This window comes from Mangifera indica, chromosome 20, assembly GCF_011075055.1.
Source record: "Mangifera indica cultivar Alphonso chromosome 20, CATAS_Mindica_2.1, whole genome shotgun sequence".
Classification (NCBI taxonomy): domain Eukaryota; kingdom Viridiplantae; phylum Streptophyta; class Magnoliopsida; order Sapindales; family Anacardiaceae; genus Mangifera; species Mangifera indica.
Genome location: NC_058156.1, coordinates 10091375 through 10106434, shown reverse-complemented (window position 1 = coordinate 10106434; position 15060 = coordinate 10091375). Strand labels below are relative to the sequence as shown.

Sequence of the window (15060 nt, the reverse complement as noted above, 5' to 3'; positions counted from 1 at the left end):
GGGAGAAAGAGATTGTCAGAGGGAGAGAAAAACCGTTAGAGATGGCATTGAAGAATGCAAAATAAACCTTAGAAAAGAAAATATTATTTTTTAAAACTTAGCGAAAAAGAAAAAATTATTAGTTTTTAAGATTTAAGGGAAAAATAAAATAAAATTTTAGTTTATTTTTAATAATATAACTAAAATAACAATTTTGTCTTTAAAACTAATAGAAATAATAACTCATAGGTGGGTGAAAATGTTTTTTAAAATTAAAAAATAAAAAATAAAAAAAGCAATAATTTAATACAACTTAGCTTAGGGTTGGATCGGTATTTGTTCAAGCCATCGGTATTTGCTTAGCGGATAAGATGCTCGTTAAGTGAACATGATGGTTCAAAGTTGTCAAATAAGATGAATCTGTTAAACTTAATACAACTTAGCTTAGGGTTGGATCGTAACTCAAATCGGACCTTCTTTTTCTTTTTCTATATAAAAAAATAGCCCGAATTGGGCCAAATCGAGTCCAATATATTTTTATCGGGCTAGGCCCAACTCAATTATCGACATAATGAATCATGAAACCCATGTCCCGTGTCAGACGCTGCACTAAAGTATATATAAACATTGAAGAAACTCAAAACTCACCAATTACCATTTTACGGCCAAACGTTTCTCAGGGTCAGATCTATTATCATCCGTTGGCGCGCTGAATTATACTGAAATCCAAACGCAAAACCCTCAGCATTTTGCCGGACGATCCGAATTCTCAGAATGGAGCCTCCGCTAAGTGGATCCAACCGAGACAGACCGAACTCTTCTTCTTCTTCTTCTCCCGTCTCCGTCGTCTCTAACTTCTGGAAAGGTATCAAAAGCCATAAATTCTTGCTGCTTGATTGTATTTTTTATTGATCAGTGAGGACTTAGCTTGATTATTTGCGACAACTTTTGTTTTTTCTTTCAGTTGTTTCAGTAACTTGTGTGTTCGAGTTTAATGTAGGACGTGCTAGATAGGTGGATTTGATTGAAGTGAACTTAGTTGTAGTTTTGAAATGATGTTACTGAGGTCAATTGTAACTTTTCTGTTGTTGTTGTTTGTGAAGATCGTAGTTGATTGGATTTTGGTTGAATTTAGTTTGATTCGTCTGGAGATGCTGTAATGCGGTGAAATGAACTTATTTGTGGCATCCTGTGCTCTTTCACGTAATCTTTTATATAATTAATTACGTAGCAATGGAAATTAAACTATGTAAGACTAGTTATATTTAGATCTAGAGAGACAGTGTTTGTCACTGCTCTCTTTAGTTTCTGTTTTGGAGAAAATATTTCTGCTCTTCATTTGCATTGTGCTTGATCAACCCTATGAAAATTGTTGATCACTTGTGTACGGCAGTCACCTCCTCACTTTTTTATTACTTGATTCCTTTGTGTTGTGTGTAAAAGTGGAATATATTTGTCCTTCTATTACATATGTCTTCTCCTTTTTCTGTTCTGTGTAGAGTTTGATTTGGAGAAGGAAAAAAGTGTGCTTGATGAACAAGGGCTTAGAGTTGCTGAAAATCAAGAGAACAGTCAAAAAAACCGTCGGAAGCTTGCAGAGAACACGAGAGGTAAATTTAAAACTTTGAAAGCCCTTCTATTTCATTTGTTTGTTTGATTGTATGAGAGTAGAATGAAGAAAATTGGGTGGACTAGAAGGGTTACTTTGTATTCTACCCCTTCAAGTGCAGCCATGGAGAGGTTTTCGTTATATGTGTTGTTTCTCATTGCCTTTTTTTTAAAGATGCTTTATGTAATTGCCTTTGCGAAATTTTGTATTGGTGTCCATAACAGATTTCAAGAAAGCTTCACCAGAAGAAAAGTTAAGTCTTTTCAATTCTTTACTGAAGGGTTACCAGGAAGAAGTTGATAATCTTACCAAGAGAGCAAAATTTGGTGAAAATGCATTTCTTAACATCTATCAGAAACTTTATGAGGCACCGGATCCTTATCCTGCTCTTGCTTCAATTGCTGTAAGTATTAACTCTTTCATTCACATGTTTAGGATGAGTTCTTTTAAATTTTCAGTTTCCAACATTGATTTGGTTTGTCTTGTTGGAAGATCAAGTGTATTTGAATGACATAGTTGTTTATGATATTCAGATGAGAACTAGTTTTAGGATTTAACACCTTTGTGCAAAGTCTTGCTTTTTGTGTAGTGGGCATTGTTACATTTTCTTAGTGAGTCCTCACTTGTTTCTATGCAGGAGCAAGATCTAAAAATTTCTGAACTAGAATCTGAAAATCGGAAGATGAAAGTTGAGCTGGAGGAATTCAGGACAGAAGCAACTCACTTAAAAAATCAGCAGGCCACAATAAGGAGACTTGAAGAGCGCAATCGCCAGTTAGAGCAACAGGTTAGTAGTTCTCAGTTTAAGTTGTCATAGTTGTAGCAATTTTATTTGCTATTATATTATTGCCTTCTATACCTATGGATGCTGCTGGTGTTAGTTACATTGAATTTCTGAACTTGGGAGTCATAATAGAGTTGTTCTGTGAAAGAAATTGGATGATGCATCAGTGATTTCTATTGAGAAGCTTAAGGTCTACTGTTAATAACATTCAAAAGTTACACTCACAACCAAGATTTGCATATGACTGTTTCGGTGGTTTAGAGATAAATATCTCAATTTTTTTACGGCATTCAGTGTAAAATGTATGCCTCCCAATTTTTTGTGTGGTTTTGCATTTTAAACATGTACAGAGGATAATAGTATTAGTCAGAGTTGGAGAAGGAATTTCTTTTCCAGAATTTCATTCTGTAATTGCTTTTTCATTTGTTAAATTGAGAGGGAATTCATTTATTGAAGATATTTACTATGATTACCTGCTTTCTTATATTCATTCAGATGGAGGAAAAAGTGAAAGAAATTGTGGAGATCAAGCAACGAAGTCTCGCGGAAGAGAACCAGAAAACATTAGAAGTTTTAAAAGAAAGGTAGCTTCTTCTTGGCTAAGTGGCAAGCTGTATGTGGAAATGTTTGGGAATGCCAAGTTTCATTTGGCATTTTAGCCTGCCTATACACTGGAATATTAGTGAAATAGGACACATTAGTTCAAATTCTTTACTTTGAATTGATTATATATTGTGATGATGCTTTCTTATTGCAACTATCATTTTCCATACTTAACTCTTTATCCTGATTAATGATTTAATTATGTTTTTCAGAGAACAGTCATTGCAAGATCAATTACGACAAGCTAAAGAAAGTGTTTCTACCATGCAAAAATTGCATGAACTTGCACAAAGCCAGTTGTTTGAAGTCCGTGCTCAATCAGGTGATACACTGAATCTGATTTTTCTTAAATTAATTTATTTATATTTTTAATGTCGTGAGTATGTTTGCTTCAGTTATTAAATTGTCAGTTTTCATTCTGAGAAGTAACAATAAATTTTCTGTGTTTCTTGTTTTAATTTTTATTTTTTCCCTCTTATGTTATCTGTCAGTCTCTTCAACCCTTAATTTACATACATGCCTATTTTGTTGTTGAACAATATCAGAGGAAGAAAGAGCTGCAAAGCAATCAGAAGTCAATCTTCTGATGGATGAAGTGGAACGAGCTCAAACACGACTTCTTAGTCTTGAGAGAGAGAAGGTGCATATATTATGATATTATGTATTTAATAATGATCCAACATGACTCTGATTCATTCTATTTATCTAAATGATTTCTCTTCACCTCTTCTTTGGAATTCATTGTTAATTTATTTTTGTGTGTTGAATTGGTTTTAATTTAAGTCATTTCATCTTTTCACTATTAGAGGATGTATTATTTACTGAATCTTGTTGCAGAATTAGCTAACATAGGATGCCCTTTTTCACATTATTTTACACTTACCCAAGAAAATAGAAGAAAAGAATTATTTCAAAAATTTACAAAGTCTTTAACACCAAAAAGCTGATTTGGTCAATTTGTTATGAATTAAAATTGTAGGAACATGTGGGATTTATACGATGGGGGTTTTGTTATAACTTTATCCTTTTTGTTCAGATCCTGTTATATAATACATACCACTTGTTCCATCAAATTGAAAGATAGGGCTTGCAATGTGCAGCCTTAATTGAATGTTCCAATGATTCACTCATTGTATCTGCAGGGGGTCCTGCGGTCTCAACTGCAATCTGCAAATGAAGAGACTGATAGTAGGAAAAGGTAAGACATTCTTGGTGTATTTTCTACAATATTAATTCCACCAAATCTACACATTCTGTTGCTTTATGGTATCCATAATATCCTAGGTAGGTCAACTCAAGGGTATTTGAACCTCACATTTCTTGGTTTGAAATCACAGTCATACTATTTGACTAATTCCTTTAGATTCACTAGCAAAAACCTTTCTTCCTTGAAATAGGAAGAATTCTATGCATTGAACTTAGGGTTAATCAAGGAACCTTTACATTTTATTCTAGCAATGGCATGTTTATATTTATGTTGATTAGATATTGCATGTTCCTATTTGAGCATCTTTATTTGGAAATGTAACTTTTTATGTTCATATAGGAAGCAACCCATGAAGCAAATTGATGTTAGATATTTTATCTCTATCTTTCACATGCAATCTACCATAGTTTTTTCCAGAATTTCTACCAAAATTAAGGTGATATGTTGTAATTGAAATGTAGATTTTTCCCCGTCCATCCTGATAAAAAATTGTCCTTCTATTTTCATGTTATTTAGAGTACTCAGGTTTTGTAATAGAACTCATTTTCTTGTGCCATGGTTCCAGTGAATTGGATTCAAATAGCTTCCTTGAGAATTCTTTGAGTGCCAAAGAAAAAATTATCTCTGAACTGAACATAGAACTTCACAATATTGAAACCATCTTATCTAATGAGCGAGAACAACATGTGAATGAGATCAAGAAATTGCATGCAAAGCTCAATGAACAGGTAATTTACTTCCATTTCTGGCTAATGTATATCAATCTCTAGTTAATGTCAGTTTTTTCACTTTTCTTCTCTTGTAAGAGTTCTATTATTCATTTAGAAAGTAAAATAATGGTTCATGCAGATGCAGTAGTCTTATGATTTAATTCTGTGAAATCTCTATGCCACTTTGCCGTCTATATATGACAGTTTCTTTTAATAATATATCAAAATTTTTGCCTTGTTTGGTAATCTAGGGTGCTGCTCTTGAGGGGATGAAGAAAGAACTTCAGGCTAGGCCAACAGACAAATTGGTTGAAGATTTGCGTAAAAAAGTGAAAATCTTACAGGTAACTTCATTTTCTAGTTCCCTGTCGAGGATTCTCCCTTGATCAAAAAAGTTTCACCTATCTTGAACTTTACTAAGAAGTTATAAAGTTTAATAAAAGTTAAAAGTTGTTTATTGGTATATTGCTAGTGCTTGGGTTGTTTTAAATTACACTAATAATTTCAAGTATGTAGTTCACCTTACTACTCATGTGATTTTGCTACCCTATCCAACTTTATTGTGCAGAATTACTTAGTCGGTGCGACTTAAAATTAATAACAATGTAGGAAAAAGAAAAAAGAAATCCTGAGTTTTGATTTTTAAGATTTAAGAATGTGTCAGAATGTACCTTCAGAAATGGTTTTGCATCTTACTATGGTGCCTTAACTTTTTGTTTGTGCTGTTGTTATGTTTGTTTACTTCCGAACAATCTTTTTGTGCTTCTCTACTAACAGTTTTCCTATTATAGGCAATCACTAATAATTCAGTAGCTGCTGAAGCTCTATAATGTTTATGATGTACATCTGTTTGTTGTTTGACTTTCATAGGCAGTGGGTTATAATTCAATTGAGGCAGAAGATTGGGAAGCAGCTACAAATGGCGAAGAGATGAGCAAAATGGAGTCTCTTCTTCTTGATAAAAATCGAAAAATGGAACATGAACTGACACAGTTGAAGGCATGCTGTTTGCTTATTCCTTTGTCAGTTTTATTTTTTTCTTGTTTTTGTCAACAATATGCACTCTACAAAGTGATTATTATATGGATCCGTTGAAGTAACCAGTATCAAATGGAGATACTAAAACTCTTATTTTGGGAATTTCATTAGTTAATAATTGTACAATGGTGCTTATAACTTTTAAAGTTTTGATTAAAATTGTTATATCTTACAATTTCCAGGTCAAACTTTCTGAGAAATCATCCTTGATTGAGACAGCTGAAGGCAAGATAGCAGAGCTTACAGCCAAAGTTAATGAACAGCAAAAATTAATACAGAAGTTAGAAGATGATATATTAAAGGTTTGGTTGATCATCAATTGTTTTCATTCGGCCAACCCTCATTCCCTATCCCCACCGTTTCTCTTTGTTCTAATCTCATTTGGTTGTATTGCAGGGATCAAGTTCCAGAGACCGAAAAGGCAATCTTTTTGATGAGTGGGATTTATCAGAGGGTGGAGGGACTGATCTATCCGAGGTAAGACTCTCATTTCTCTTGCTACTCTTCAAGTTAAGTTTATAAAATGTGTATTTTCTTTTCAATTAGAACAATCTTCTATTGTTTCATTTATGTAACAAGTTCACGACAGTTTCAAATTATGTTACGTGAATGATGTTACACTTTCGGAGGCAATTAAAATTCTTTTCTTCAACATGGATTTGTTTTTTCACACTGTCTTCTGAACCAGAAAGTTGATCAAGATCAGAGTTCAATGCTTAAGGTGATCTGCAATCAGCGAGATCGATTTAGGGCACGCTTGCGAGAGACAGAAGAAGTATGCTGTTCATGCTCTTGCTATTACACACCCTCAAACTTTTTTAAAATTATCTAGCATAAGTAGAATTGTTTGTACTCCCATGCCATTAATGAGACTTTACTGGAATTTCCAAATTTTAGGAAATAAGGCAGTTGAAGGAGAAGATAGGTGCCCTTACGGCAGAGCTAGAGAAATCAAAAGCAGATAATGTCAAGCTCTATGGGAAAATTCGTTATGTCCAGGATTACAATCTTGAAAAAGTAGTTTCTAGAGGGTCAAAAAAGGTAACTCGTACTACTGTAACATAATATCCATTTAGCTTCTTCAGGACTCAAGCTGATAGTATTTGTTTATGCTCCTTTGCAGCCTGTAGAGGATCCTGAAAGTGGTTTCACATCAGATACCGAATCCAAGTACAAGAAGATATATGAGGATGATATTAATCCTTTTGCAGCATTCTCAAAGAAGGTTGTTTAACTAGAACACTTTTAGTCAAATTGTAAATCTTGTATTACAAATTATACCCTCTATAAATGAGCACGATTTACCATGTTCAAGTTTCTATAAATGGTGCCTGCCCAACATTTGGAAAGAATCTGCAAATATGATGATATGTATCAATATTAATTGCTGATAGTTTTATTAGGCATCATTTAACATTTATGATGTTTGAATATTTGTTTTTGCATTTTATTGGACGGATATGTTTATTTTGAATTAAGTTCATATTTACTTGGCGCTGTTTGTAAAAAGCCATGTACTCACCGTATCTTTTCGCTTTGACCAGGAAAGGGATCAAAGATACAAGGAGTTGGGCATCAGAGATAGAATTACACTGAGCAGTGGACGATTCCTTCTTGGCAACAAGTAATTCCTCTGTCCTTATTTTGAATTTCTTAGCATGTTTTGTGGTTCATAATGGAATTTTGTTTTAATGCAAGTTCCTATCAGGAAAAAAGAAAGTTATATGAATGCGATTCCATTTTGTTCCATCATATCTTTACCCATTTTTGTCAATTTCTAGCGTCGCTTTGTAACAATGGTCTTTCTGGTACAATTTTAATATGTCGTGGGCCTTTGAAAATTCCTTCTTTCTGTGTTCACTTGAAATCATAATCGCTGTTGCAGATATGCTCGAACTTTTGCATTTTTCTATACCATTGGGCTGCATATCCTGGTGTTTACTTGTCTCTACCGAATGTCTGCTCTGAGCTATATGAGGTAATGATTTCTCAGACTTATCAAAACCCCAGTTAGTTTTTCCCTACTCATAATGTTCTTGTGTTTTGCAGCAACGGCAATGAGGAACTCATCGCAACAGAGAAGATTGTCGATCTTCCGCATGCACTCTGATTGTCTTGCACAGTCACTAGTTTTCACTGGCATGAGTTGGGTCAAAATTATGAACAGAAACGCCATACAATGTACAGGTAACAGAAGAACATGTTTTCCTACTTTGCCAAAATTGTATCAAATGATGGATACAAATGGATATGCATATAGTGGGCATCATCTTTACATTAAATTTTGATTATTTTCCTGGAGTCTCAAAGCAATTGAACAATTTTCAACTAGTTCGGAAAATCTACTAAGTGGATCGCACTCCACGCATTTCCTACAAGAGAATTTTCTTGGCATTTCCTTATAAAATCAATAAAAAGTGGGAAAACTAACAAGTCTTTGTAATATTAATACAAATAAATTATGAAAAGATTTTGTGTAAACAAGGTTGAACATACGGAATTTTTACTTGAGACACCTATTTAAAGATCATAACTCATCTAGTCTAGAGATTGTTCAGGCAAAACGATTTTCGTTCATAATTTTTTACAAATATTTTTCTATTTCTTATATGTAAATACTACAAGAAGTTGTCTCTCCTTTCTAATTTGGATTTTTGTGATATTGTAAATGGTATAGTTCAAATAAAATAGAAACAAACCATTATAATCATATTTGAATTATGAATTCCTCGATAATTTGAGAGAAAAATAGAAAAACATAAAAAGACCGTTGGAGAAAAATTCCTGAAGTTGAGTGTTGGCCTTTACTGACACTCAAAACTCTTATTCATTGTAATTAGTTTCGACCTGGGTGCAGATCAACTAATGACTTGGCCATGAATGCAAGTATTCTGGCCATCAGAGAAAATTAAGTTTAAAATATATAATATCAAATCGATAGAATTATATGTATAATTTCATATATAAATAATAACATATTATTATATAATTAGTTATTGTTTTATTTTTAATTTAAAATTATCAAGTCATATAATAGTATATTATTATTTGTGTATAAAATTGTATATATTATTAGTGTATATTAGAGATGGCAACGGGGAGGAGGGGAGAGGAATCTGAATTCTCATTCACTTCCCAATCCTCGTCCCCGTAAAGGTTATCAATCTTCATCCTCGTTATGGGGATAAAAATAATTTTCCGTTCCCTCCCCGCAAACAAAAATTTTCTCCCCATTCCCGCGACAAAAAATCTCTTTCCTATACCGTAAGGAAAAGTCTCTTCCTTATTCTCTCTAAACATAATATAAATATGTTAAATAACAAAATTAAGTAAAATTAAAACTAATCTACTATTTCAAATGTCACAAATATAATATATTAACCGTTTTAAAATGTACAACAAAAATCTAAATAAATTTAAAAAATATAAATAATCTAAAATTATAAAATATGCTAATATTTTAAATAAATATATTAATATAAAATGATAAATATGGGGCAAGCACAAGCCGGGGGAGGGAGGCGAAGGGAAACCATCCCTAGCACATCCCCAATTACAAAGATTTTTTTCATACCTGTCTTCATCCATTTTTCCGTTTCTATCAAAGAATCTCTTTTTCGTTAGGGTCAAGAAGGATCGAGATTTCTAAAATCGTATAGAAATTGATATCTCTAGTGCATATAACATGACTCATATCAAATTATTTTTTATCATATAGATTTAATTTTATTTTGTTATATTAAACTTTTTTTTTAAACAGAGAAACCAAATTTATAAATTTTTCTACAAAAGAGTTTGATTTTTCAATATTTATTATATCAAACATATTAAATTAGAATTATATATTTATTTAATAATATTTTATATATTTATAATCAGCACTAATTTAGATATTAAAAATAATATATTATTATATAATTAGATATCATTTTTATCTTAATTTAAAATTTTTACTTACATTATAGTATATTATTATTGGTGTCTAAATTAATACGTGCATTTTTTTTTTATTTCAAGGGTGTGATTAGTTAAAAATTTCAATATATTTTATTGTTATTATAATTATTAGGAAGATATATTAAATTAAATTAAATTAATATAATATAATATATATTATTGATGCGGTAAATATAATTTTTTTAAAATATAATATAATTAAGGTGTGTATAAAAAATTTTAAAATTTGAAAGTGAATGTGTAATTTTCTTTTAAAAGAAGATGACATTTCAGTACCAAAAATATACTACCATGCTTGTTCTTGCAACCCTAGATCTACCTCTCCTTCCATGTCCATTCCTTTCTTCCCCCGGAATCCTATCTAAAACCCAACCATAACATTCAGAAACAGTGAAATATGAAATTGGTATTTGGCAATTCTCTTAAAACCACAGTATCCACTCTCTCCTTCCCACACCTTCGCCATTCTTTCACAAATTCCCCTTTATTTTCTTTCAAAACAAAACCATTTATGTCTCAATTCTCTTCTAATTCGACCTCAATCAGAAGCTTTCTTTCACTACTCACGACGACTCCACGGCTTTACCCAAGATGCCAAAGCAACAGCAGCAGCACCCCTGGCTCATTGTTGGGCTCGGTAATCCGGGAAAGAGATACAGCAGCACGCGCCACAATGTCTGTAAATCATTTTTTTTTGGGTTAAATTTCATTTAGATCTCTTGCTTTTTTTTTTTTTTTGTGTAGATAGGCTGTTTGCTGTTTTGATAGGTTTAGGAAGGTTGTTAAATTGTTTGAATTTTTTGTTATGATGTCATGTAATGAAATTGGATGGTGTTGTTTTGATCAGGTAGGATTTGAGATGGTCGATGCAATAGCGGATGCTGAAGGGATATCTATGAGCTCTGTTAACTTTAGAGCCCTTTTTGGAAAAGGTTCATAATTAATTCGTAATCTTTTTCAATTGTTTATTCATGTTGGTTTTAGTGATTGTTTAGCTTATTTAATCCGGATTATCAAATTAATCTATCGGTTATGGCATGTTTAGGATAGTTTATGTAAATTAGATTAATCTAATTGTGGACTATAATCACATTTAATGATTTTTTAATATTTCTAATGCAAAAGTTAAATTATTAAGCATATTGAACATTTTAACACATAAATTAACTTTTTAAATTATTTGTCATACAATCCCTTAATGTTTTAAATTCAATTAAAACTTTAGATTAAAGATTGTGTTGCATTGGCTTTAACTCAAGGACATCATATGAACAAGAACTCGGAAAATTACCTTAGATACTTAATACATTTGATTCACTAACAAAATTATGTTGACTATTTTTGCTTTAAAATTTGTTAATGTGTTGCCTGGAATATCTGGGAATAGCTTAGTTGGTAGAGTTAAGGGGGAACTAGTTTCAGTTTACTAGAAGGAATTGATTTTAAATTTCAGAAAGAATAGTATATGTGTGTGAGTTTTTTGCAATGGATGCACCTTATGGCTGGTTGGCTGCATACATGTAAATATTTATGAATGTCTTCATGAGATGTTTTTAGAACTTCAGATTCTCCCTATAAAATTTTGCAAAGGTGCACATGCAAGCATACATACGTTTAGAAATTGCAAATATAATGATCTTGACAGTGTTAGCTTATATTTTCTAGGTCTTATTGGAAACGTTCCTGTATTGCTTGCCAAACCACAAACGTTTATGAATCTAAGTGGTGAGTCTGTAAGTAAGCTTGTCTTGAAAGACCTTTTGATAATTATTTTTCTGATGTGTGTTTATGTTTATGCTTTCACAATACTGGAAATTATTGAATGATTTTGGATTCTTTCAAGGTTGGAGCCATTGTCTCATATTATAAGATTCCATTGAAGCAAGTACTTATGGTAAAATATTCTTCCTCCTGGGTTGACTGCCACTGCACCTTTTTTTTATTTAATGAATCATTACTGTGATTCAACACTGCCTTTTTCTACAATCAAGCCTATAATTTTGTTTTACAGATATATGACGACTTGGATTTGCCTTTTGCTAAATTACGTCTATTGCCAAAAGGTGGACACGGAGGACATAATGGGTATTCGTTTTCCCCTTAATATTTCAGTATTGTTTTGTTCAAATCAGCATCAAATAATAGATACTAATGAACCTTAAATTAAAGAAACAGAATGGTTTTGGACTTACAACCATTTAACATGTGGCATCCTTCCTTTCAACTAAGTTTTTAATGCAGTTAGGGTAGATAACAGAAAGAGACATAAATTACAGAACATTTAAAATACTGGACAATTCGCACAACTTGAATAAACATATTTCTTTCATTAGAAATTTATTTCCTAGTCTGAGATTGGAAACTTGTATGATCTACTCTTTGCAGGATGAGGAATATTATTGATCACTTCAAAGGGAACCGTGATTTTCCTCGTTTAAAAATCGGTAGGGCTTATGGAGCCCTGGAATTGTGTCTAAAGTTATTTTTCCATAAGTACTTCATTAATTAATATTTTGATATTTTTCTAAGGGATTGGACGGCCACCTGGAAAAATGGATCCTGTTAGCTACGTTATGCGGCCATTCAATAAACAAGAACGTGAAGAGGTATGAATCACAGACCTGAAAAATAATTTTGTGATTGGATAGTGGAGTCTAATTGCTTATCTAAATGTCTTTCAGTTGGATTTTACATTTCATCGTGGTGTAGAAGCAATCCGGATGCTTTGTCTCGAAGGGTTTGATAAAAGCGCAACATTTGTCAACAGTGCCAAATCCATAGAATTGACATAGTTAAACTACTACTTAAGCTATGATCATTTTGATGACTGCAAGAGGATGTATTTGCAGATGAAGATTGTGCATTACGTTCATTGATTTGGAGAAGCCTAGCCTTTCGATGTAGTTTTTTATCTCTACATTTATTCTTCGATAAAGTAATAGCAACCAGAAACGATCTGGGTTTTGATCCTTCTGTATTAGAGGATGCCCTGTTTCAATTTGTAATATATGTCCTCAGGCTTTGGGGATATATTCATATTTTTTTTCCGTTTATTTTTATTAAATAAAAAAATGCAGTTGAAATTATTTGTAATTTTACTTAGTTTAATCTTCCTCCAATCCTATGAATCCTATAAACAAAGGAGAGAAACAGAGGGAAGAGGATTAATCTCTTTTTCCAAATTCCGGGATCATCCGCCTGAATTTTGTTCGGAGACAACAGTAACATAACCATAGACTAGCCTCGAGTAGTAGTTATCTAATAATATTTCATTGATTCTATTCATATTATAATTATTAGTTTCTACGATATGTATTAAAAATATTACAATATGGTAATTATATTATACGATATGATATATATTATCAATATTTTTTAAAAAATTAAGATAAGATAAGGTGTATTTAAAAAAAATTTTAAAAAATTATGATATTTTTTAATAATTTAAAATTTTTAATATATTTAATATTATTTTTAAAAAGATATATTATAAAATATGATATAAAATACATTAGGAAGAATTAAATTTTTAATAAATAATTGCATTCAATAATTTATATCATCATTTTCTCCTTAGGCAAAACCTAATCTTGGGTACTTATGTTAAAAAATATAATTAAAATAATACCATTTTAATCACATATATTCTCCTTATTCTGCCTCGAACAACATTCTATAAAGCATGATTCCCAAATCCATATTAGTTCTTATCTATAAGTAGACATGTCAATTGGGCCGGGCTAAATGGAGGCCCGGCCCAAAACATGAAAAAAAAGCCCGGGCACGATAAAGCTCGGTCTGGCACTGTAGAGTATCGAACCAGGCATAGAGCTTTAATATTAGGCCCATGGGCTGGCCTGGCCCAATACTGTATATATATATATATTTTTTCTGAGCAACATAAGCAAAAGGTAGCAGAAGCAAATTTTGGCTTCTGCTGCCTTGCGGCAGAAACAAACGGCAGCAGAAGCTGCCTTGGCAGAAGCAGATTTATGCTTCTGCCAGGCAGAAACTGCATAATTTTTAAAAAAAAACTTTTTTTAAATAAATCTATTTTATTTCTTTTTATTTTCACTTTTATTTATAAATCTTTTAATCACTCAATTTCAATTATTTCATTATATTTTTAATTTCATTAACTCTCTTTCAAAAAATATCTAAATTCGTAAATAATAATAATTTATTTTTGAAGAATTCAAATATTTAAATATAAAATATGAGTAGATAAATATTATATAGTAGATATATTTTATTTATGTTTTGTAATTTATACCGTATGTAAATTAATTTATTTGTACTATGTTATTAATTTATAATATTTTTCATCATATAACTATGGTATTCCTCCATCACAAGTGAGAAGTTATAAATAAAATATTCGGGATACTGTTATCGGTTTTAATAATTGAAAAAAATTTATGTTAAAAAATGTTAATTAAATTTTTTTTAAAAAAATAATTAAATTGGCTGGGCCGGCCCGATTAAAGCCCAACCCGGCCCGGCCCCATTAAAGCCCGACCCAATTAAGGCCCGTTATTATATGGGTCAGTCTTGGGCCTTTTTATTTTAATGGGTCGGCCCGGCCCAAACGTCCATTACTGTTTGGGCCTTAGGCCCGACCCGGCCTATTGACATCCCTATCTATAAGTGATCGGTGTATATAAATAGTATTATTTGTATAAATAATGAATACAAATTTATATATAAATGATAATATATTTTTATATAATTAAATGATTTTGAGTTAGAGATAAAATAATATATAATTTAATAATAATATCTTATCATTTATATTCATTAATTATGTCTTTATTGATTTTATATATATATATATCTTTTGAAGTTAAAATTTGTTAAATGTAGACTTATTGTTAAATAGTTATTTTATAATAAACTTATGTGTATTTATTTTTATATATATAGTTAATATGTTATTATGTGATTGAGTAATTTTAAATTAAAAATAAAATAATATCTAATTATATAAGATACATTATCTCTACACACAAATTATATATCAAAAATAGATACGTATATTACTGTTTGTTATTTTAATAGAAGGTCGAAAGACTTATTTCCAGTCAAGGTTTGGTGAAAATCCAAACTCATATCTGCTAATTTTTAAAAACTCACATATTTACTCATCTACTAATTTTAGTTGCTACTGTTAGAG

The 15060-nt window shown here is 31.4% G+C and overlaps 2 protein-coding genes across 2 annotated transcripts; both read left to right on the top strand.

Annotated features, from left to right (window-relative positions):
- The first annotated feature begins 625 nt into the window (after window positions 1-625).
- LOC123204959 (protein CASP-like) lies at window positions 626-8261 on the top strand. The gene is made up of 19 exons (XM_044621785.1): window positions 626-844; window positions 1479-1589; window positions 1813-1991; window positions 2226-2375; window positions 2868-2956; window positions 3188-3297; window positions 3521-3615; window positions 4118-4173; window positions 4748-4910; window positions 5144-5236; window positions 5763-5891; window positions 6113-6232; window positions 6327-6407; window positions 6619-6705; window positions 6828-6971; window positions 7054-7155; window positions 7475-7554; window positions 7816-7908; window positions 7980-8261. The coding sequence occupies exons 1-19, from the start codon at window positions 754-756 to the stop codon at window positions 8038-8040; spliced, it is 2034 nt and encodes a 677-aa protein (XP_044477720.1). The 5' UTR covers window positions 626-753; the 3' UTR covers window positions 8041-8261.
- Window positions 8262-10137: 1876 nt separating this feature from the next.
- On the top strand, window positions 10138-12973 carry LOC123204017 (peptidyl-tRNA hydrolase, chloroplastic-like). Its single transcript, XM_044620543.1, has 8 exons — window positions 10138-10562; window positions 10735-10819; window positions 11553-11620; window positions 11731-11781; window positions 11899-11972; window positions 12273-12331; window positions 12417-12493; window positions 12569-12973. Exons 1-8 carry the CDS (start codon window positions 10479-10481, stop codon window positions 12677-12679), a joined length of 609 nt encoding a protein of 202 aa, XP_044476478.1. The 5' UTR covers window positions 10138-10478; the 3' UTR covers window positions 12680-12973.
- The last annotated feature ends 2087 nt before the right edge of the window (window positions 12974-15060 follow it).